At 38.4% G+C, this 26624-nt stretch overlaps 1 protein-coding gene across 1 annotated transcript in view; it reads left to right on the forward strand.

Moving 5' to 3' along the window:
* The window catches only part of ABCB11 (ATP binding cassette subfamily B member 11), a 991743-nt gene that overhangs the window by 424151 nt on the left and 540968 nt on the right, over positions 1–26624 (forward strand). Inside the window, exon 7 of the mRNA XM_044075586.1 lies at positions 16451–16538. Coding sequence (XP_043931521.1) covers positions 16451–16538 — 88 coding nt within the window. The remainder of the gene's footprint in view (positions 1–16450; positions 16539–26624) is intronic.

Consider the following 26624-nt stretch of genomic DNA (forward strand, 5'->3'; position numbering starts at 1 on the left):
ATGTAAGTAAATGGCTTGAATTTGGTTATTTTACTATTGCAGTATTTGCTTCAAGGTACTTTTTTCTTAGTTTAGATATTTCTCAGTATGTGCATCATTTAATCATTCTAATACATTCAAAAGTCTACTTCCCATCCTTCCTCATGCATCTTATGACCATATCCCCTCACATTGATCTGTATGATAGTTTTCCTCCACTTAGACAGCCCGCATACTTTAACATCAAATTAACATAGACCAGTACAAAAAAATGACACTATCATAGTTACTTTTCAGCAACTTTTGGTGTGTATATTCACTAGATAATCTGTTAAACCCTATTTTTAAATATGACATTGCTATTAAACAACTGACTCCATAAACATGATGTTATTGTTACTGTACACAATTAACTTTCATACAGAATTTAAAAAGTTAACTAATATAATTTATAAATGTAAGCTTGTAAGAGAAAATGACTATTTTATATATTTCAGGCTATAATTTGGAAAAAGACCAAAGGTATTAAGACATGATCAGTTTAATGTATGCTTCCTCATAACTTTCTCTTCCATTTTTATGTAAAACTTACTAAATAATCAAAATACAACAGCTGAGAAGCATAAACAGCCACTGCCACAGCCATGCTGAAATTCTGAATTGAAATGCTGAGTTAGCATACTGGGTGCACATCATTCACTGAAAATACAAACAGGGAGATATCAGACAACACATTTTTGTGTGCCACATTACAGCACTGTGTTTCACTTATCAGACACTGTAGAATCTGCATGCAGCATATTCTCTTGCAGGCAAAGGATGCAACTAAATGAAATGAAAAGCCCCTGAAAAACAGTATAACATATGCAGCAAGTTCTCGAAACCAGCTAGAGTCCTGTTAATGTAGTTTAAAGCAAATGTAAAAGCTGTGTTTTTTCAACAGGAGAAAAGTAAGCATGGCTCTGTCAAAATCTATATGCCAATGAAATACTCTTTTGGAAAATCAGTTAAAACTCACATTTGTGAAATAACACCAGAAGAAAAATGTTCCATAAATATGATCACTTAAAACAAAGAAAACAATATTTAGTATTTGGAGTGGGTAATGGTCTGCTTTATAACTCCAATAATATTTAACACTTTAAGCTTCAGGAATATTACCATCCTAATTGATACAAATAGTGTCCAGATTCTTTCCCCCTTTCCCAGAAGTTACACACCTGAAACTACCATGCTGTTTGACCAGTTTATTGGCTGGTACAGTGATAATATTTTTTCATCTTTCTAACACATATTTATGTATGGCTTGTTTATTAAAAATTCAATAAATCAGATTTTAATTCAAAATTTGTAATAATTTTCCAGCAGGGCTTAATCAATATTGTAGATTCTTTATGGTAGATGTAGGTTTCCTGCAGTTTCTCATAACTTATCAGTCAGCAAGTTACACCTATTGTCTGTCAGTTTTAATTGACCAGAAATTATCTCTAAATGACTGTTGAGTATGACATTTCCCCCCAGATATGTTCATCAGGCAGTGTAGTACCCATCATGGGAAGCCTAGCCTGGTCCCCATTGATTCCAACAGTTGCATTAAAAATGGAGTTTTCCTATCCCAGTGAACTTCCTTTACTTTCATCTTATGATCAATGATTTCGGTAATTTGTGTGAAAGCCAGTGCTGCTCTTTGAGGGGCAGCTGAGTTGCTTGCCATCAAATGGATCCAAGTTGATTCTATATGTTACCCTAGAAATATGTAAATGCCCTTCCTACAATATAAGTGATATTTAACTATTGAATTTAAGAGGAATCAAAACCTCTGTGGAACCATAGCTTGTTTCCATACCCCAGCAGAACTCTTTTAATCTCCTGTCTTCTCTAAAGCCTTTATCCTTTTATTCAATTAAATTCTTGGTAAGGGAGGGAGAGTTCAAGTCATTCAGTATACTGTGAAAGTCTCTTGCAAGGTATTACTCCTGAGATTATATATCTTCAATATATGGTCCTCCTTTTCTTATCTTTATCCAGGTTCCTAGCTGTTAATGGGAGCATGACTCATCCTTTGTCTAAATAATAACCTCTTGTCTCTGTGTTAACCTGAAGTTCAATTCATTGAATGGAAGGAAGGTTATTACTAAACTAAAAATTCAATGGAAAATCATGCTTTTGTTGAAAACTGTATTAATAAACCAGCAAAACAACAAAATCATTGCAGGAAATTTCAAAATCCACTTTATTTTAACACTTTCATCTCATCAAATAGTAAGGCTTCATCAGAAAAAAATGCAGCCTCCCAACATATTTGCTTAAAGAGGAGATGCTTGTATAGGTTCCTAGGTTCATAGCTGTGTACTAGGCTAATGGCTCTAGAGCCTTTACAAGCCTAGCCCATAGAAGTGCCCTGGCATCATGCCACCCGATGTTAGTTCCCAGTGCCTCTGGAATGATCCCCAGTGTGAACTTTCTATCACTCATCAAGATTTCTCCTGAAGGGGGACAGCGAGGTGCTCTGCTTGACATGTATGGGAAGTCTATTCCAGGGCATGGGCAGTCTCTGGGTGAGGAACCTGTCCCTCCAGCATGTTCTGTTGATTTTGGTAATGAGGCTGAGGTCTCTGGAGCATGTGGTGGGGTGGGATTGGGATTTCTTTAGATGTAGCATTTCTAACAGAGCTGGGTCAGACATGGCTTTGTAAGTCAAGCAAAGATCGCCTCTAAGCAGGCGATATGAGACAGAGAATAGCTGGAGTCTTTTGAGTCTGTCCATGTAGGACATGTGTTTAATGCATAGGATCCTCTTCATGAGGTACTTCTGTGGCCTCTCCAGCTATTTCAGGTGTCTAGTGAGGTACATGCCAAATGGGGCATTATACTCAATGACTGGTCTAATGAGGGAAGAGTATATATATAGAGAGAGAGAGAGAGAGACGATGACCTATTTCTTCCTGGATGCAAAACCCTTGGTAATGAGATGTGCCACATAGAAGGACTTTCTGACCACAGTAGCAATGTGGTGGTCGAAGGAGAGGTTGCTGTCAACCTGCATCCCCAGATCTCTTATAATGCCTTCAGTGTTCCGTGGGATCCCATCGATGTGGTAATTAGTGGGAACTGAGATTTTACCAAAGGGGATGATGACACATTTTGTGGCATTAAGCTTAAGGCCATGGTTTCGACACCAGTCATTGGTCTCAGTGAGGCCTTTCTGTAGGATGTCTGCATCACTTGGAGAGTTAATAATGGCTCCCAGCTTGCAGTCATCTGTGAACTTGGTCAGCCAGAGTCCCTTTGTGTTGGCCTGGACTTCTGAGAAGTCGATGCCGAACAGGAGAGGACCCAGGACCGATCCCTGTGGGATTCCACTCATGACTGGTCAGCAGTCTGACTTGGAGTGTACTACTTTCACACTTTGTGTTCTATCTGTTAGCCACTTTGCAACCCACCCAGTGATATAGGGATGATGCCTAGTTTGGTGAGTTTATCAATATATATAGTCCATTTCCTCAGCAATCTCCCAGAGTTATGACTGACAAGACACATTTCACTAGTCTATAATGCTTCCTTTGACCAGAACAACTTTAATAAATAAACATTTATAAAGACAAACTAGTTTTGAATAAAAAAGCAATAGACAGTGAATGGCATTCTGAAATCCTTATTTAAGATATTCTTGTGTAAAATTCCAGTGTAAAGATGCTTTTCAAATGGAATTTATTTATTTATGTTTGTTTACCAAGGTGCACTGATCAGCACTGACTAATTTCAGGCTCAGATGGGGTGAAATACAAAGCACTTCATAAACAAAATTGCAGAAATGCAAGCAATAACAGAATAGTTTAGAACAAATACATAGAAAAAAAATGTTATATGCATATTCTAGTGAACAAGCTCAGTGCAATGTACAATCAGAGTGTAATGTACAATATATTCCTTAGTTTCTAAAGTGGGTCAATCTTCAGTAAATTTTGAGAGAGGAGAAGAGACTTGGAAATGAGTTAGGTTAGCTGATATGCCCTGTACTGAATCACTATCCTTTTGCTTCAATGAAGAAGTGATTTTTAAGTTGCAATCTGAATTTGGAAAAAGTATTGATTTCCTTTATGTCGATGGTGAGAGTTTGCCAAAGAATAGGTACCTGAAAGGTGAATGCATGTGCAGTGCTGTGGAATTTGATTATAGGGGTAATGAGAGTTGGTGTGGCATGTGAGTAGTGTCTCAGGTTGTATGAGGAGTTTCTTCATGAAGTCTAGTTGCAAGGGGAATAAAAGTGTGGACTTGGAGTAGTTTGTAGAGTCGGGATCCAAATGGCATGTTAGATCTTTGTTTTAGGGGTAGCCATTTGGCTTTTTCTTGGGTGATGCAGTGATGCTCACAGAAAGGAGACTTTGTAATGAATTGGCAGGTGCTCTTAGAGATAGCCTGGAGTGCGACAATCTTTTTTCTTGAAGGTAGAAGCAAATATTGAAACCCCATATTCAAATTGAAAAAGGAGAACTCCTTTGGCAATGGCTGCTATGGCTGGTTGGGAAAGAAAAGAGGAGATCTTTTTGGTCCAGAAGAGGAGAGAGTTTATTTTGGCTTTCAGTCTGTATATGTGGAATGGAAGTTTAGTGACTGACCAAGCCATAAATCTATGTATTTGAAGGTAGAGGTTGTCTCTATAGAATGGTTGTGTAAGTCAAAGATAGTTAAAGACTCTGGTGTTTGGCAAATTTTTTGCAGAGTTCCAAAAAGCATAGTTTTGGTCAGAGTGTGGTTTAGAAGTAGTTTGTGGTTTATGAGCCATTGGCAGAGCTCATGTAAGTCCGACATGAGTTGGCATTGAATGTTGGTGTGAGAGGGACCTGACCAGTAAATGGCTATATAATCAGCATAGAGGATAAGTGCAAGATGGGGAAGGTCACAAGGAAGTTTATTAATGAATGTGGAGAAGAGGAGGTGGTAAGAATGGAACTTTATGGTAATCTTTGGTAACAGGTACAGACTTTGATTGGGCAGATCCTATTTTAACTCTGAGGTGTCTATCACAGTGGAAGTTCTTAAACCAGGGAACAGCATCTCAACTGATACTAATTTCAATTTAGCATATTTTGGAGAAGACAGTGGTCAATGAGGTCAAATGCCTTTGTCGGGTCTATAAATAGGGCACCTTTAAGGTGTCCATTATCAGAGTTTTGCGGGATGTCATCACTTAGGGAACAAAGTGCTGTCATAGTACTTCATGCAGGCCAAAATCCATGCTGTTTGCAGGAGAGCAGCTGGTGCTACTGAATATGGAGGGAATGAGTTGGGGGCAGACTATTTTTTTCCGGAAGCTTGCCCAGAATTGGGTGGATGAACATTGGATAGTTAAAAAAATTTGGGGGGTTGGTTTGCTTTGGGAGGGGTTTAATTGGAGCAATTGTTCTAATTTGTGGCATGATGGTTTGTGTGAGATGCAAATTATGTATGTGGGTGAGAGGAAGACATAGATAATTTCTGCAGTGATATATGAACCTGGAGTTTATGTTGTCATATTCAGGAGGGATGTCAGTGGAAATATTTTCAAGTGCAAAAGAAACTTCTTTGAGACATATGCATTTGAAGTGGAAGAGAGGGAATGAATGGTGGTGGAATGGGCAATGCATGATCTGTGGGAGGTGTAAAATGTATTGATAAATTACATTACAATAAATTAAAACCGCTTAGAATCATGTTTTAGAATCAAACACGTATGTGTTCTTAAATTTAAATGTTTCATCCAGTTTTCCTTATATAACAAATATAATTTTCTTTTCTGCAAGAAATGTCTACATATTTTCTATTTGTATGTCATTTTTTCTTACTATTTAATACTTCAGAAATAAATAATGCAAAATGACTTTTGACTATGTAAACATTAAATCCTGTTGTTGCACATGTTCAGTATCATCTAGTAGAAAATAATATGGGTGGTATTCATAGTCTGGGACTTAGCAGCTGCATAGTGGTTATCTGTGCAGAGCGCCACTATGCATAGATGCAAATAAGCTAAGTGCAGGTTATTACCACTGAATAAGGAAAAGCAAAGACATTTCAAAACACATGCCTGCTTATGGCAAAAGCATAAATAAGTAAGAGGGTATAGGAGAAAGGATAAGGGAAAAAGGGTTGAAGAGGTGCCAGCAGTATTTCCAGTCAACAGAGCCTCAGACATTTCAACTGCCAGATGATGGTGTAGTGGAGGTCTCCAGTGTTGAGGACATAGGGGTCTGTGCCGGTATGGTGGTCAACACCAACTGGGACAGTATGTCTTCAACACATTGAAGAGAAGCCTTGATGGTCTAAGTCCATTTGTCCACAACCTCCTGCAGCATATCCTCAACCAAGTCCTGAAGCCCCCATTCACTAAGGCTTGCCAGGCTGTCACATGCCGGGGTGGCTGCAGGACTGGTGCCATCACCATGACCTTGTAAGGATGTCCCCAGACGGGTAGAAGGTGAGTGCTCCCTAACCTGAAAGGTACATGCTGGGGCTGCTCCAGAGTATTTTGGATCTTAAAAAAATGAGTATAAATGGGAAAGAGAAAATAGTAAAGGAGAAAGGCATGTATAATTAAAATAAGAAAAGCAGAGAGAAAAAAATGTGGGGAGGACATAAAAGACAAAATACACACAATAAATTCACATGTGATGTTACACAGTATTCAATTTCTTGCTTTGAAACATTTTTATTTTATAAATTTTTAAGTAAAACAGAATATGTGCAAGAAGTGCTTATATAGTGCTTATGCATACCTGGCAGGAGAGTATATTGCTATCATGTTCTGGTGGGATTTATATGTTGCAGTTACTACGCAAACATAATGATTATGCTTGTGCCTACTATGCATTTCTTTGCAATATTGTATTGAAAACACCCTTTATAAATACTTACATCTTATAAAATCAGTTAAACTCAGAATATTGCAGTTTACATATTGACACGTCTTTTACATTTGGTTGTAGTAATAGTGAAAGCACTCTATTGCTACACTTACCTTCCCTACACACACACACACACACACACACACACACACACACACACACACACACACATATATATATATATATACATATATAGATAGATAGATATAGATATCTAGAGCTGTAGATAGATACTAATGAAATCAGTTAAACACATAATACTGCACTTATACTATGACATATCCCCCACTCCTGGTTGTGGTAATGTAATGAATGTCCTGTAGTACTTCAGTTGCCATGCTTTATACATTATTTCTCCATATATAGTAATGAAATCAGTTAAACACACAATACTAATTACTACTTTATTCTTTCTTACCAGCTTCTTCAACCAGCCTTGCTGTTTTTTCAGCTTATGTTGCCTCTTATAGGCAATATGCTCTAAAGCCATAAACGGAAGACATATTCAGTTCTTGTTTACCTATATTTCACTTTTTTCCTTAATATTACTTATATGATTATATGCAAGGCATTCCATTCACTGCAGTACTTGCTTCACATGATTTTGTTGAAATATGTATTACTATCCGAATTCTCATACTTTTTCAGTCTTCTCTTTACTACAAATTATAAACAAATTTATATGCTTCTGGAGGAGGAGTGTTTTAAAATTTGCTTTGCATATAACACTCTGTAAATTCTATTCAGCCAGAAGCAGCACATATATACACAGAGAAGAATGTAGCAAGTCATGGAAATTTTCACTTCCATAGCTGTACAAAAGTTGCATTTTAATGTTTTTCCTTTTTATATGATCATAGACTCATAGGAAGCTACTAGACTAATGGCCCTAGGGCCCTTATGAGCCTAGCCAAGTTCTACCCTTATTTCCATGATCAGCACCTAATGCCCATGTCCAAGAGGAACACAGGTGGAACCCCTGGGGTAAATTTACAGTTAGCCATCCAATCATTCAGATTGTGTTTGAAGAGGACCAATGAGGTGCTCTGTTTGACAAGAAGTAGGAGTGTGTTCTAAAGGTATGGTAACCTCTGGGAGACAAATCTGTCCCTCCAGCAGGTTCTATTAATGTCACATACCAGGTTAAGGTCTTTAGAATGAGTGACCTGTGTACCATTTGACTTGCGGATATGCAGCATTTCCAATAAATCAGGGTCAGAGATTGCGTTATATGCAAGGTAGAGATCGCCTCTGAGTAGTCTGTATGAAACAGAATAAAGTGACAGTGATTTCAGATGATCCAGATAGGGCAGATGCTGAAAACTTTGAATTTTCCTTGTGAGGAACCTTTGTGGTTTCTCCAGTTGCTGCAGGTGCTTGGAAATGAATTCTAAGCATATAAGGGGATGATTTAGGAATGTATGCAGAAGTAATACAACTGATCATTTCTCACTAAACTATGTGCTGGACATTCACCTGACACTGCAACCGCCCCAACCTCCAGTCTGATTAGGGTGTGGTGGCTGACTGAGTTTAGCCATCTTGTATGTGCAATTAATATTGTTGAACAAATTGCTATCTTTTACAGTTATTGTACTAATAAATTATTTTTACACCTTCACAAACTGTCTGCATGTAATTTAACTACTACCTATGGTAATGTTGAAATGCAAACTTTTTTTGCTTTTAGTATAAGCACATGAACTAGTAGTTGTAAATGTACTCATGCAGATGTACAGCTGAAATTTACAGACAGATATTTGCAGATTATTATTTTACTCATTCATATGTTACATTTGCATTTATACAGACAATTATGTCATCATATAAACATTCCATATATTTGTACATAGATGCAATTCTGTGTACATATATGGTTGTGCTTTCTTTTGAATATTATAATAACATTACAGATACTTACAGATACATATTTGCAGTTACACATATTTTTCTAACAAGTACCGTCAATTATGCAACCTTCTTAGAGTTTGTTTTTCTAAACCTATGTTTAATATGACTCCCCGCCCAAAAAAAAATAATAATACTTACTATAGATCTCTGACCTCTTCTCCACTATCTGGCAACTCCCTCAGCCAACTAGTCAGGCCTGTGCTTCTGTAGGTCATTGTACCTGTGTCAGCACTGTTGGCTGTAGCAGGTGATCCCTGTCAAGAATGACAGGTGCTCACCCAGCTCCAGTCAGATATCAATCTTTTTCCAATCTGAACCACATATGCACACCTGGATCATATCCAGATTTGAGTCCCTAAGAAGGTAGACCATTATTGGGGTATCCTTGTCTAACCAGCTAGGAGCATGGCCTTGCATCTTCACAGGTGCTGCCATTCTTTGAAGTGTCAGAACCAGAACAAAGAAGTATGTGGATCACAGGTTTAGAACCACTACTTCTGGGATGTGACATCACCATGACCAAACTCAGTTAACCAGCAGGGGCATTAGAAAAAGTACTGTTATTATTTATAAGTTTGGTTTAACCAAAACTGATTTGTCACATGTGTGTCTTTTTAAGGAATACATTCACATTTCATTTATATGATATAAAAATATTATGCAATTATCATTTTTTGTTTGTATTACTTATAATTGTTGAGCATTGTCTTAGCTAACTTTTATGGAATATTACATCTTTATACCATTTATTCATGCAGTAGTACAGAAGTCTTTTTTGGGGGGGTTGCAAAAATACATATTCCTATGTGTGTTATTACCAACTCTTATTAAATGTTGAGTGGTTTGAGGTGAAAAGGTGTGCCAGATGATGTTCAATTGGCAAAGACTGTCATTTATTTATGCAGCAGAACAGCAGTTTTTTTTGTTTTTTTTTTGGTGGGGGCTGCAGAAATACGTATCTCTATGTGCGTGTGATTTCCAACTTTTATTAAATGTTGAGTGTTTTGAGGTGAAAAGGTATGCTGGATGATTTTAGATGGACAGAGATTACACTTCATGGTTGTGCAGACTGTCATATATATGACTCCATTGTTTTAATACATTCAACTCTGAGCATATCTCAGGCTATCTGTGCCTTTCTGTGGTATGGTGGGGCCAGATAAGGACTGCAGCAGACTTCACCGCTGTCCCCATTGCATTCATGTCAACCCAAGGCCGAATTCACTAGCATCTGAGACCTTGTTACATTGATAAGTGGCCTTACACATTTGTGTATTATTTTGATCATTAGATATAAATGCAAAAGGGTCTAATTTGCATACAAACATGTAAATGACTCTGCACTTACTTGAATAACTATGGCATCAACATACTTAGTTGCAATTACTCAAGTTAAGTGACAAATGACTTAAAAAAACGCTGACTTCATAAGGTAAGGAAAAATACTAAAAAGTATTGTGGGGGGCTCCAGCGATTATCCCATTAACATCAGATGAGGAATACCTCCTCTCCATCCATGGAGATGACTGTGACACAGAAGATGATGATATTGGAATAATCAGAAATTGTGTGGGTACTGGCTATTACCAATCTCTGCAACAGCAACACTTGTCTTCTCAGGAAATTTGGTTTAAAAACATTAATATGTATTTATGTAGAGAACTGAGTGCTGACAAGGAATGATTATATTAAATATATGACAATTGCTATTAATAGGTAAACCTTCCATTTCAGCACAGAATGACAAATAAAGACAGTGTACATGGTAAGTATCCCCACACCACCTTAATAAACATACAGTAGTGCAGGCTATATTTTTATTAGTAATGTATTTAAATAATTTTACAGGGTTAGCAGCAGAAACAAACAATTTCACTATAATGATAAATTTGGAGGATATCAACAGCAGAATGGCTGTTAAAGATTTACTAATTACTAAGGGGTTCACATCTAGAAATAAAGAGGTTATAGTGCCCCTCTGCTCATCACTCATCAGACCCATCATAGAGTACAATGCCCCATTTGGGATGTACCTCACAAGACACTTCCAACAGCTTGAAAGACCACAAAAGCACCTCACCAAGAGGATTACTGGCCTCAAACATATGCAGCCCGACTGAAAAAACTCTGGCTGTACTCAGTGGCATATCGCTTACTCAGAGGTGATCTCTGCCTGACTTACAAAGCCATGCCCAATTCAGAATTGATGGACATGCTCCACCTAAAGAAATCCAAGTCACTGCGAGCCACGCACTCTAGTGAGCTAAACCTTGCCACAACAATAAGTAGAACATGCTGGAGGGATAGATTCCTGTCACAGAGACTCCCCATGCTTTGGAACAAAATTCCTAACTACATTAGGCAGAGCCCCTCACTAACACTCTTTAAGAGAAGCCTTGATGATTGGATGGGTAACAGAAAATACACCCTGGGATCACTTCATTGACTCTGCTTGACAGAGGCTCAGTTAATTAATCAATGGAGTGGCAAAAGCTGACACACTCTGGCTGGGCTTATAAATGCCCACGGGCAGATAGCCAAGTACCTACCTATGAACCTATAAGATGATGATGATAACATAGTTATATTTATGAGGCAGCCTGAGGAAAGTGGCATGCAGTCTGAAATTTAATGCAGGATCTCACACCCCACAACATGCTAGTAACTCTGTAGGAAGTGACAGTGCAACACAAAGTCAAGTACATGATGGTATTACACATTTGGACAAGAGGAGAGCCCTTGCACCTCTACACCAGTATCTCCAAACTCAGACAAACACTTTCAGGATGATGGGAGACATTCAGAAGTAACAGTATCCACAGTGACACCTTTACAAAGGAGAGCCAGGTGCAGGAGTTTATTATAGTTACCCCAGGAAATGCATAAAGCATTGGCTGCTATGCAGTAAATGTGCTGTGACATTGTTAGGGGTCAGAGAACTGCCACAGATAGCTGGAAGTGGTCAGAGTCCTCGAGGCTATGAGTGAGGGCTTCCAGCACTACCTGGAACTGGCAGGGAGTAGGGATAAAGCTATGATTACACTGATGCATAGTATTGTTCACATTAGGCATCTGTGGCAAACCCCATTTGTAAACCAGTTAGAACTTACAGACTCAAGTAGGAGTCAGTCTTGGAAGGGGAAGAGGATGGGGTACTGTCTGGATACATGGGGAAGATCACATGACACTACAAGTACTTCTCAAGAAAGTACTGTAATTTGTTGTGGGGATGAGCACAACAGATTTTATGCATACCATGTCAGCATCCATCTACACCTAGCAGATCACACGGTCAGTTCAGTGTCTGCAGGATTACCTGCATCAACTAGTTCATGACATTGGACCAACTCACCATCCAGCTTGCATGACAGCCCCTCTTCAAAGTCACTTGCACTGTCACCTAGCCTTTCTTTCACCTACTGTGATGTAAATGTGACATTTCTATTACTTATGATTTGACATTCACAAACACAGGTCAATGTTTAACTGAAAAGGCAGGGGTTAGGACACTTTTCAATTGTGTATAACTCATTGCTGTAATGGTACTCCTTAAAACATGGAAATGTGGAAACAAATCCTTATGTCATAACATATGACTTCAGTAATTAATAACAAAGTTCTATGCATTACCATTCTTACATCTGGCAATTGCATACAACTTAAAATTAGTAATACAAAGTTTTCATAGAAGCACATTGATGAGAAAATTGCAATTAAAATTAGAATCCTGACATGTATACAAACACTGCTGCCACTTCACCCTCACCACTGCACAAATTATATTTTTTGTCTCTGAAGTCACAAATGATTGTGTATGATGAAGTACAATTATCTGATGTGTAGTACTTCTACAGACAACATATATTAAACTGAGAAAACATTGCAGATATGAAAAACAATATGATAATTTTTTTTTTTCAAATGCAAGATATGATCTCATGTTAGCATCTATATCACGTTATCAAAATCTTACTACATCGAATCACTAAAGGTCGACCTCTAGTGATCAATGTAGTAAAACATTGAATAACGTTTAAAAAAAAAACCAAACAAAAATAAAAACTAACTAGCGTAGGCAGGAGGGCAAGCCCCCCTGTACCCCCCACACCCCTCTACTTAAATATTTCAACTCCAAGACCGCACTACATTGAGGTAAATGGAAATCTCCCCCTACGGAGAGTTCCATTTACCTGCACGATGTTCTGCACTTTCGATGTTGTGGTGCCGACAATATCAGCTTCGATATTGTCAACTTTCGACGTTGTGAAGTAGACCCTCATGTTAAATACTGAATTAACATTTTTTTACTAATTGTACCACTTGAGAACATACAGTTTGTATACATTTAGGTAAAACACCTAACTAGAATTTATTTTACAAAACAGTTAAAAATATGATTATTATTTATATAATGCCTTACAACATCACTAAACAGGAGTCAGTAAGCATTCAGAGATAACTTCTACAAACAGTAATATGAATATCTGTTCTGAAATACATAAAAATAATTATTTAAAGATGAGAAGGAATATCAGATGGACAGTGAGAGCAGACCATGCACCACACAGCATAGCCCACAGATATCACCGCATGCATTAATTATATTCCATGTGTTTTTTACAAGAAAGGAAACACCAACCTGAATGTCATGGTCCACAGTTCTGGACTAGATCCCACCTCTTTAATTGCGCAACCATAAACCGCACGTGAGTCTGCCACATGGGGTCCATTACTACTGCTGCTGGTTGGTCATGATGAATCAGCATAATGGGAGCTGCAATGACAGCATGGGTCACTTCACCACCAAACCAAGCATGATTTTGTTGTACAGAATGCAACATGCAATAAATATCCTGCATGCAGTAACTGAGTCATACTGAAAGGCATCCACAGACTCATCTAGGCACCTAAAATGACTCCTTAGGAGGTCAAAGGCCCTCTCAATAACAATACTGGTCAGGGACAGAGATGTGTTGTAGGTGTCTTCTACAGCTCCACTTGGATTTATCACTGATGTCATGAGCCATGACAATAATGGATAGTCAGCATTACCTGAAAGACCAAAAAAGAGAGAGAAAGAGAAAAGGGTGAGGGGGACAAAACAGAAGAAAAGTGGTTTTGAATTCAGCAATATGCTTTACCATGAGTAACTACATAAATACAATACAAAAAAGAGAACAATATTTGTCCACATACCAACAAGTTGACCACTGAACATCCCACCACACAGGAAGAGGTGTTAGAGTGAGCTAATGTGCCAGATGACGAAATAGTGTGCACTTTCATGATGATAGGCAGAGACATTGGATATGCATCCCCATTTACCCCATACTACCTCGCAATTGATGGAATGGCAGCCCTACCTATTGCATTACTGCTCACCCCATGGACTAGAAGAGGCCCTAATTGCAACATAGGTGCAATCCATTGCACCCAGCACCTCAGGGAAACATGCCACCCTATAAAAGGTATGAGTAGTCCTGGCTCAGTCCACAGGAGACACAGGAAAATAGATGTACTGATCCACACATGCCAAGAGTACATCCAGGAACTGCTGCAGTATCATCAAGGCAGAAGCCTGTGAGATACGTATTGTGTCCCCAGTCATTCTCTGGACGATCATCATGTAGGTATTGTGAGGGCTATACATACCTTAGTATCCAAAGGAATGATAATTTCTCCAGTACCCCAATGGAGGTCATACATACTCACTGAGACCCTTATAATATCCCTGTTAACTCTGAACCTATCAAGTACCTCCTAATTATCAAAGTTATAGTGAGTATCTTCTGTCTAAATCTCCACCTTCTTGGCTGGCAAGTGCCCCTGGGTGCAAGTGTTTTTTTTCCACAGCCAAGGCAAGCAGTTCATACCTGGCAACAGCAGGGCTTGCAGCAAGTGGCAGCATTTTTGTGGACTGAAAAGTAAATAGAATAGGCAAGACTTCTCTTTATATAAGGCATCTCATTATGCATTCATTTGTGAAGGCTTATTCACTCCCATCTCATGTTTAGAGCCATGGTCTGTAAGTTAACGTGCACATCAATGAGTCATTATTTAAACTATACACTTCTACAATATCACAACTGTAAGATGTTGGACTGAATCAATGGAAAATACTTGACATTATGACTAACTATATGCTATGAAAGGCGACATGCAGATAGGGCAGTCATAAATGAAAAGTGGCAATTTGCTTTTGTAGTTTTCAATGAATAGGTTTCTGCACCTATATAACTGAAGTATCATACCAGTGAGAAAACTTTAGTATTCAAATTTTGGTCAGTATCTGTTACACAGTTTTATTGCTGCTCCATTTTATTATAGTTGGACTATCCAAAGAGGGGTCAAAATAACTATTTTCAGTTTATAATCTTAAATGCATAAATGTATGCAGAAATGCAGAAATATAACTGCATGAACCTGGACATAACAAGTCAACAAAAGTGTGATTTATCCAGTATTTGAAAACACATATTATAACATTCATGTACATTAAAAGGTTCATCTTATTCCTGTTTCAACTTTATTCTGTGTCTTAGATGATAAAATAAATGTTTCTAATGCCTGACTTTTGCATTCTTTAAGAACAATGCAGTTTAGTAAGAATTATCACAAGAACTACTGTAATAAATGATTTTCTTTCCTCATGATGCAAAGCATATGATGGAATTACTTACAGTAATTGTATAGATTATTTCAATCTGCAAAGATATAGGTGGCCTTTCAGTGGTACCAAATATTATCAGATCAGGTTAGGATTTTAGAGTTTCTTTTCCTTCAAGTTATACCTAGAAAGAAATTATTCTGTCTTGAGTATTATCTACTTATTCTAGGTATGCTCTAAAACTAATTTCTATAATATTTTTGCTCTCAATATTTCTTATCTCCTAGAAAGTATATATGACTTTATTTTTAAATTATTTACTATAAGTAAATTGTTCCAATAGTAGTCTGTTATTTTTCCTTTTCTATTAAAATTTCTGAAGACTTTATCCAAGACGACAAATAGAGCTTGATAGCACCTGACATCCTGCTGCTAAGAGTTTCAGTAAAGGTTTAGTACTCCTGCAGTCCTCTGTAGCTGACATGCAATTCATAACGTTAGCTTTGCATGAGACCCAGTGAAGTTTTTTTCTATGTTTACATCTAAATATCGTAATGTATACATCAAGGAGGGATTGTGGTGTACCAGGGATCAAGAAAAATCAGAATGGCATTGTCTGTCAATTGTACTCATGACCTGGCAGTAAATTTTGGAGATTTTGGTTCTTGTTAATGGAGCAAAAGCCATTACACCATACTTATGATTGATACCTTAAAAAGCAATGGCAGATGCCTTTACTTTATATCCATTTTTAAATATACATTTATTCTAACTGAAGTTCTGCATGAGTATCAAACCTAAGTTCTTGAAATGCTCAACTTCTTGCAATCTGTCTTGCTCAACATACCAAGATGGCAAAGTACAGGAAAACAAAACATGTAAACAATAAACTGCAGCATTTACTTCAAGTGTTGAAGCAGATCTTGTAGCTATTATTTGCATTTATTTAAGTGCAATGTTTCATAAATGCTGGTTACGTTACTCAATCTATTTCATTTTAATTACACTTATTTTAAGTAAATAAGAGCATTGCTTTACAGATTTTTAACATATCATTTGGTTTCAACAGATTCTTGGATATTGAACATGAAATGACAAATTTTGCCATTTACTATGCAGGAATAGGAGCTGCAGTCCTGGTACTTGGTTACTTTCAGGTGCGTTTTTTTTTTTTTTATTCCATTGCATATTCCATATATAGTACATATATTTGAAAATAAACTTCCCAAGTTACATGTAGTATGCAATTACTCAAATCAGTTTGAGAATTTTACTGTTGATACACAGAGTATGGAAAAATGGTAATTGCATGACTGATCTAAACCTTAGTTAGGCAAGTAACAATTGTTTTTTGTTAGTAAACCCAGATACATTAAGTTAAAATATTAGAAAAGGCTTGCAGGAGACATGCAGCTCCATTGCTTTTCACTTAACTGTGTTCTCATGGAAAATATTTATTTTGATGAAATGACTTTTCAGACAGTTAAATCATATTCAGAAATGTGTTTTATGTAGATAAATCACTGTTATGGTAAAAGGTTCACTTGTATTTCAGTGGTTGGCAAAATAGAATCTATATATAGTCCAACTATAACTAGGGAGCATGTACTGAGTGTGCTCACTAAAGCCAAAAACATGGCCTCAGTGGGCCCCAATAACATCCTAGGATGCCTCCTGAACAGTCTAAAATATGACTTATCAGGAAGCCAGAATCGTTATTTAACTATAATCTTAAAACAGGCTTTGTGCTATATGAATGGAGGACTATGACAGTCATAACTTTTTACAAGGAAGGACCTTGATCCTGGAAACTACAGACCCAATAGTTTGACTAGTCTTATTTGCAAAGCCATCAAATGAATGCTCATGGAAATTATCAACAAGGATATAGGAAACCTCCAGACATTGGATCCATCCCAATTTGGTTACTGAATCTGGTGGACTTCCTTGAAAAGATCACTATGGCAATGGATGAGGAGAAAACTGTACATACTGCCTAACTAGATATGGCTAAAACATTTAATACAATACCCCACTCAGGCATTGTCAACAGACTTACAGAACTAGGTATAAGCCCCTTCATAACATGATGAATAGCTAGGTGGCTCACCGATAGGACCCAGGAGGTTAGAATCGGTGAAGCTAGCACCACAAAGAGGCCAGTCACCAGTGGAATCCCCGAGGGCTCTGTGCTGAGCCCACTCCTCATTGGAATCTACTTCTCATATGTTAAAGCCAATGTCAAAGACCTTTGACATACCAAGTTCACATATGATTGCAAACTGGGAGCAGTCAATGAATCCTCCAAGATGCAAAGACCCTTCAGGAAGGTATAACACAGACAAACACTTTGTGCCAAAGCCATGGTTTAAAACTCAGTACCAACAAATGCATTATAGTACCTTTTTTGAAGTCATCCTCTCCTGGTAACTGCATCATCAGTAAAACACCCCTAAAAGTTGATTCATTAATCAGCGTCTTGGAACTCATGTAGATAGTAACCTAGCCTTCGACCAACATGTTTCCAAGGTAGTAAAAAAATCCTTCTATGTTGGTCAACTTATAAGCAAGGGCATGACATCTAAGTCCAGCGAAGTCATCATACCACTGTTCTCAGCTCTCATCAGACCCATCATAGAGTATAATGCCCCCTTTGGTATATACGTGACCAGATACATGCAATAACTGAAAGATCTGCAAAGGTTCCTTGCAAAACGAATTCAGGGAGTAAACACAATGCCTTACCCTGATCACCTTGAAACCCTGCCTTTTTACTCAGTATCATACAGACGTCTGAGAGGTGATCTTTGCCTGGCATACAAGGCAACCCTGGACCTGTATTGATGAACCTTTTGCATATCTCCTAAACAAACAGCATCAAAACTACTAGATTAAAAGACCTACATTTTATAACATGAATATGACATTTTGGAGAGACAGATATGTTTCTCGGAGAATTCACATTCTCTGGGACAGGCTCCCCATCCATTTCAATCACAGTGTTCCTCCCTGTCCCTAAGCAAGTGTAATTTGGACCAGCAGATGGGTAATCATAAATTTACCCTTGATCTGCTGCCTATGTCTCTGATGGACAGAGGCAGTCAGTAAATCGCCACCTACATAATTCAGATTTGTTGGTCACATTTGGGTTGTATGGTTAGGATTATAAGGGCCCTAGTGGTTGTTAGCCTAGTCTACAGCTATGAGCCTATGATGTGAGATAACTTGGAATTTAAGGTAAATTGCAATCACCAAGAGTAATGACAGAATGTTACCAGTTCAACTGTATTGCAGAGAAACATTTGCTGAAGATACAGATAGTGGCAAAATTAATTAAACAGAAGTAAAATACAAGGTGTGTATGTTGAATGGAGGGAGGTAGAACTAGATAGAAAAATTAATCCATTTGGCAAAATAGGGAAGCAAACAGAAATAGTTTGACTCAAAAATGTACTGTAAGGATACCATAGCTTCAGAACCACATACAAAATGAGGGGGGGGGGTGTCAGACAAATAAAAATATAAAGATAGAAAATGTTTAGGCTGAATTGGAAAGGAGTTTATGGAAAGTATGTTGCAAGAAGCTGAACAAAGTGTGTGAGTTTTGAATCTTCTCCCTAAATCCATGTGTGTTTTTTAAAGCATTATGATTTCTTTCCACATGCCAAAGCATGCTACTTAGAGGCTACCATAAAGTTTGTCTGCATATAATCTTTGCTGTTGTCCTTCTGACCTGAACTATATCTAGCAATAGCCAGATGAGATCTGCAAGCATTAGTCCACTAACCTGCTTTAGCAAATTAAAAAATAAACTTTTAGAAATAGTTATTTGTTATAATTGTGGAGGTGTGATTAATGCCATTTCTCAGGAGAGACCAGGGATGATGATAATGACAAGGATATCATCATTATTATTAATTACCTAGAGTACGTTTACGGCTGTTACAAGGTATGAAAATTAACTGGACAAGGGACTTCAACAATTCAGAGCAGGTGTAGGCGTCAACTGTAAACCAATGAAAGATAAGGGAGGGTACTATGATATGAGAATGTATAACTGAGCTCAGAAAATTTCCATGTTCTTTTTGACCTTCTATCTCCTCAAAACCATCAAGTCCATCACTGCTGCCTCAGTTGTCTGGACTTGGGCATGGAGACGATAGCTGGCGATTTGTGAAGATTCAGAAGATTTTTATCTGGTTTATTTCAATTTAGCTTACTTCAGAGTAGCATGGTATGCATATTTTTATATATATATATATATATATATATATATATATATATATATATATATATATATACACACAGACATATATATATATACAGAGGTATATATATATATATATATATATATATATATATATATATATATATATATATATATATATATATATATATATATAGATATATAGATATATATCTATATATATGTTGCATGATTACTTTACATATGCTCCTACAATATAATTTGTTTATATGATGCAAGTGTTTGTAAATGGTCATAGCTGTGAAGGGGCCACTACATCCACTCCATTCACCTTCAAACAAAATACTATAAAAGTCCTACCTTGTGTCGTTTGTTTTTCTGATGCTTAAATTTCTAGGTTATCCTTGACATATTCATATAAACTTAAGAATGATTACATTTTGATAAAAATTTCACTTTTGTTTTGATCAAGCTAACACTTTTGTTTTAATACACTTCTATGGAACCAATTTCCCCTCCACACAAAGAAGAGCACATCTCTTACTCTATTCAAATGTCACTTGGACAAATGAATTGGTAACCACAAATTCATCCCTGGCTTAGCACCAATGACCCTCATGGACAGGAAGTATGTGTTAAGTACCCAGCATTTACTTGTGCTGCCCCATCTTTGGAGATTTCAAAACTTTACTGGAAAAGCTTACCCAGACTCTGCCACAACTTGTTGTGAGAGAAAGGTTAGTTTGGTGTTGCTTTCTTGTACTTTGTATTACTTTATTGCCTTCTTCTGGTTTAGATACTGTGATTTTTTTTATATTTCTGCTGTATTTTACTTGTATTCTGCTTTTAATTGCATATTAAAACTAGGAAAGAGATCACAGATGTGTCTCTTGTGAGTCATACAACTGTCTTTCTAGTTGTCTACCCCTTATGTTAATTTGATCACATAACTCTTTCCCTCTCTCTCTTCATCTGTTGTGAGTAAGGACAAAATTATCATTTTGTGAAATCACTCCCCTGCAACTATTTAAATTTATTGGCCATCCCACTGTATTCCATAGAACCAGAATACAAATTCCCCACCCCCTTTCAATCTATCTTGCTCTTTTAAAATTAGTGGCTCTCCACTTAGACAGCTAAAGTTTAAGTTATGCCCTCTTTCACATCTAACTGACTAGTACACACTGCAATGCTTAGGATATTAACCCATTTTTTTCATCTTACCTTTAAAACCTGCAACATCTATTGCAAGACCACCAATTATTGGGCAGCCCACATTATGCCTCTCAGTAGTCATTTTGGGATCAGTGCTTCTATTTTCTCCTAGTAAAAGAAGGAGCACAGTGTCATTATTTCATGGAGACTGCTGATCACCATAAAGTCTAATAACTGCTTCAAAGGTGACAGCTTGGTATTTGTGCTTATATTCTGCTCCTGGTGAGGCAAAGAGCAGAGTGCATTAATTCCTGACTTTTTCTGGTTGGGCAGTGAGTGCCCGTGCTTGATGTTCCTGATTGGTCTAGTTCCTATTCAAGGCTTCTACCAGTAAATGGCAAAAATAGCCCTACAGACCCTTGCGTCAGCTGGAACAAGACTGTGGATTTCCAAACAGGCTGTGCCCTGCTTCTAATCTTAGGATTGGTGCTAATATTTTGCTTCTTGTGAGAGAAGAAGCAAAGGAGCATTGTATCCCAGCAAAGTGAAGCTGTGGTGAGATGAGCACTAGTAGTAGCCAGGCAGCAGCCATTCATGTGACTCTCCTCTTTTCATCATTCTTGACAAGCTAATTCTTTGTTTTCAGGAAGTACTGTTTGATTAATTTATAATTTCAGAATATCTGCCTAAATACTTCATCCTTAAATGTTCAGGGTCTACTTATTAGTTTCCCCTCAAGTTTTTGGCAGTGCCCTGTGTAAACACTGACACCCTGAGTGACAGTCTTCCTGTAAAAGCACAACTGAAATTTCACCAATACACAATTGTACACAGGACAGCTAGTTTGCAGTGGCAAGCAATGTCCCCAGAGTTGCAAAATGGATACTCAAGACATTGCTTTATATTCTCACACCAACTGTCTAATCAATAAAAAAGGATCTGCTGCCATGGATATGGACTTTCCCAATATCTCCATTACCAGTTTGGTGGATATGGATATCCTCAGGCAAAGCAGATATTGCCTCATGTTTCCTGACATGGTATGTGAGAGATGTGTTTACACAATGTCACTGGAGACATAGTTCTCACATAAACGCACTCCTAAGGTCAATAAGGTATGCTGAGGCTCATAAACGTAACCTTCCTAAATCCCAAAGACCTCCTAGATGAAGTACACATAGCAAATACCCTCAACAGCCCCAAATGCATGCTTTCAAAACAACACACAAATCAACACATACAGCCACATCTCATGGACTGTCTACTTCTAAGCCCATAATACAAGCCACCACACAATCCAACAGTCTGGTCATGGTCATTGGAGACTCCATCATGAGACATACTGATGTCCCTCTCATCAGGCTGAATAAGGAGGAAGTCACAGTCAGTTGCTTATCAGGAGCTAGAATCCACCACATTATGCATGCACTCAGGTCATTGGACCACGAGTACCAGAATGATTCAGTCATAGTCCATGTGGGAATAAATGACCTGAGACATCCTGCCCTAGACTATATGAAGAGAGGCATCATGGAGCTCTTGGAATATGTGTCCCAGGCTGGTATGAGCCTAGCACTGAGCAGCATTTTACCTTCTCCAAGGATGATGCCACAATATGAACAAAGGATGAATGACTTTAATAATTGGCTTAGTTTCTGGTGTCATTCTAAGGGGGTGCAATATTTGTCAGCATGCAAGGAGATGGTCAACAGTCCATACTGCTTTGCCAGGGATGGTAACTTAAAAGGAAAGGCCCAGATTTGTGTCGAACTGGTAGTTAATGATACCACATATACTGAGTCTGTGGACACAGATAACATGTTGAGCAACAGGTTCTGTAAAAATTTCACTCCGCTGTCCCCGCCACATGTACCCCATGACATCCCTACCACCTGTCCCCTACCTTGTATCTCTAAAGAGCAGGTCATAAATGCCCTCTCTAAGGCAAAAAACACAACATCTATGGGACCTGATAACATCCCAGGCTGCATCCTACATGGGCTCCAACAAGAATTAGCAACACCATTTGTTACACATTTCAATCATAGTCTAAGCACTGGCTTCATACCTAGCTGAATTTCCATTTTCCAACGGCCACCGTTATTCCCTTGCACAAAGGTGGTGCTTCCACTGACCCCATGAACTATACACCTTTTAGCCTGACAAGCCTTATCTGAAAGGACATGGTGCAAATCATCATGGACCTTATCAACAAAGATATAGGTAATCTCCAACCACTTAACCCTACTCAGTTTGGATTTTTCAACAGGAGATCATGCCTTTTAAACCTGGTGGACTACTTTGAGATGGTCACCAAGGCCCTGGACAAAAGGAAATCTGTGCATACAGCCTACTTAGATGTAGCCAAGGCATTTGACACTATCCCCTCAAGCATCATTGACAAACTCACCCAGCTAGGTATCAACCCTTATATCATTAGATGGGTCACTAACTGGCTCACTGATAGAACCCATACAATCAAAAAAGGGGAGTCCACCTCCAACAGTAGCTCTGTAACCAGTGGTGTTCCACAGGGATCAGTCCTGGGACCTCTACTGTTTGGAATCTATTTCTCCGAAGTACAAGCAAAAACTAAAGGTCTGATGCTGTCAAAGTTTGCTGATGACTACAAACTTAGAGAGGTCATAGAATCTTCAAATGATGTCAACATCCTACAAGAGGGTCTTACACAAATGACTGGTGCCAAAGTCATGACCATAAACTCAGTGCATAAAATGTATTATCATCCCTTTTAGTAAGGGTGATGTTTTTGCTAACTAGCACATCAATAGCAATACCTTAAGTACACACTCAGAGGTGAGAGACCTGGGCATACAGGTTGAGAGCAACCTTACCTTTGACCACAGTGTCTCCACAGTGGTAAGAAGGACATTATATATTGCTCATCTCATAAATAAGGGCATTGCTTCCAGAAAAAAGGAAATTATAACCTCCCTGTACTCTTCCCTTATCAGGCCAATAATAAAGTACAATGTTCCTTTTGGTATGTACCACTCAAAGCACATGCAGCAATTGTGAGACCACAAAGTTTCCTCACAAGGAAAATTAAAGGTCATCAGCATCTGACCTATGTGGATCATCTGAAATCATTGGTACTTTATTATATTTCATAGGATCATAGGAAGTTACTAGGCTATTGGCCTTGAGGCCCTTACTAGCCTAGCCAAGAATTTAGCCCATGTTCCAACAACTCAGCATCTGATGCCACTATCCAGCAGGGACACAGGTGGAATCCCAGGGTTGTATTTTCTGTTCCCCATCCAGTTATCCAGGTTGCACTTAAAAACCGTTAATGAGGTACTCTGCTTGACATGGAGAGGGAGTCTATTCCACAAAAGGGGGAGTCTTTGGGACACAAATCTGTCCTGCCAATAAGTCCTGTTGATGTCATAGACCAGGTTGAGGTCGCTTGACTTGCGGATATGCAGCAGTCCCATCAAGGCAGGGCCTGAAATTGCTTTGTATGCCAGACAGAGGTCATCTCTGAGGAGTCTTTAGGAGGCTGATTAGAGGGTCAGGGCAGGTACTGGGGATGTTCTGGTTTACCGATGAGGAACAGGGGGGTGAAGTTTTCACTGAACCTGTATGCCAGCAGGTTGGCTATATCTACTGCATTTGTGTATGTGGTGTCCTTGACCACCTGTTCTAAGCAGATCTGGGTGCTTCCTTTGAGATTGTGGACACATGTGAAGAAGGCCTTATGATTATCTTTAGTAGAAGTGGCCAGTTTGGACTTGAAGTTTGCTTTCGTACAGACTACTCAGAGGTGATCTCTGCCTTACATACAAGACAATCTCTGACCCTGCTTTATTGGAAATGCTGCATCTCTGTAAGTAAAATGGTACATGGGTTACTCACTCTAAAGTCCTTAACCAGCTATATGACATTAATAGAACCTGCTGGAGGGACAGACTTGTCTGCCAGAGGTTACCAGACCTTCAGAACAGACTCCCACTTGATATCAAACAGATTACCTCATTGGCCCGCTTCAAATGCAGTCTGGATGACTGGATGGGTAACAGTAAATTCACCCCAGGGGCTCTACTTGTGTCCCTCTTGGACAGGGGCAATAGGTGCTGATCATGGAAATAAGGGTAGAACTTGGCTGGGCTTGTGTAACTTCCTATGATCCTATAGTCTGTACCTCTCCCCTCTAGGCTTTAGAATATTAACTAAATAAAACATTGTCTTCCCCCCATAGTGCCTTTTTTAGGCAATGCCAAACTGAAAGCACTTCTGACATAGCAAATCATAACCAAGAAAATATAATAGTATTACACTTCAGTGCTAGGAGCCTAAACAGAAAATTCCACTCCCTAGAAGATCTCTTCACCCTAGAGAATGCTGACATCTGTGCAGTCACTGAGACATGGTTTAAAGCCATGGACAGCATGCCAGCAGTACAAGGTTATAATGCATTCCACATATTTAGATCAGCAACTACACAGACAGGTACTAAAGGTGGAAGTGTCTCAATTTACATCAAAAATAAATATCCTCAAGTCTGGTCAAACTGGACAATGCACTTGAGCTGCTCCATGTTCAAATCACCATAGGCAAAATCCAATACCATTTCCTTCCAAGCTATAGGTCCTCCTCTATGACCCAGGAAACCCATACTATGTATTTAAACTTATTGGAAACACTCACTATACAACCCAATTCCATATTCATGGGTGACTTTAATTACCCCACTATTAACTGGGAATACTATACAACACCAAACGTACAGGCACAGAGATTCCTGGATTTTGTAAACACAAATTCCTTGGACCAGATTGTCAATACACCAACCAGTGCAAACATACTGGATCTGGTCCTCACTAATATAAGAGAGTGCTGCACACCCCTTAGTGTAATGTCTTCTCCGGTAAAGTCAGACCGCAAAATGGTCTCCTTTGAAGTAAAAGTAAAACCTGGACCCCCAGCTAAACCTGGAATATTCAGGAACTAATTTAAGGCTAACTTCTTGCTATTAAGTGATAACCTGTCAAACTTTCAAGCCCCCATAGACCCTGAGAACACTGCTGCCTATGCAGAACTGTTCACCAAACCCTATACAAGTATGTTAATAGCTGCATAGAGGTAGCTGTACCTACCCGGAAAAAGTACATAGCTAATTAAAAAAACAAGCCACCCTGGTGGAATCACAAATTTAATAGGCTATATAACAGAAGGAAGAAATTCATAGCAAAACTTAGGAGGTGTAGCACTGAGCAGGATAAAGCAATCTCATCAAACTAAATAAATAACTCAGAGGACAAATAAAATCTACCAAAGCCAAATTGAAGGTAAATTAGGCTTCCCAGGCCAAAAACAACCACAAGGCATTTTTTAACTATGTCCACAATCTCAAAGGCAATACATCATTATGTGCAGTGCTCATTGTAAATGGAGCCACCTATACTGAGACAGAAGCTATAGCAAACCTACTGGCTGATAAATTCAGTTCCGACTTTACCCTTATCTCATCTTCAACCTTCCATCAGGAAATACCATCAAATATAACTCCCCTGCTATCATTAGGGAACAGGCCCATATTGCTCTTTCTCTATGGCGAAGAACACTGCATCAGTGGGCCCAGACACTATCCCAGGATGCATTCTAAATAGCATGCCGTATGACCTATCAGGCCATCTGGAATTGTAGCCTCCAAACAGGCTTTGTGCCTCATGAATGGAGAACAGCAACAGTCATCCATCTGCACAAAGGTGGGCCATCTACAGACCCTTGAAACTACAGACCTATAAGTCTAACTAGTCTTGTATGAAAAGCCATGAAAGAATTATCATGAACATGATAAATAATGACATAGTAAACTTCCAGACACTGGACCCAACCCAGTCTAGTTTTGTCAAGG

This window comes from Protopterus annectens, chromosome 6.part1, assembly GCF_019279795.1.
Source record: "Protopterus annectens isolate FY-2018-M chromosome 6.part1, PAN1.0, whole genome shotgun sequence".
In the NCBI taxonomy this organism is placed as follows: Eukaryota; Metazoa; Chordata; order Ceratodontiformes; family Protopteridae; genus Protopterus; species Protopterus annectens.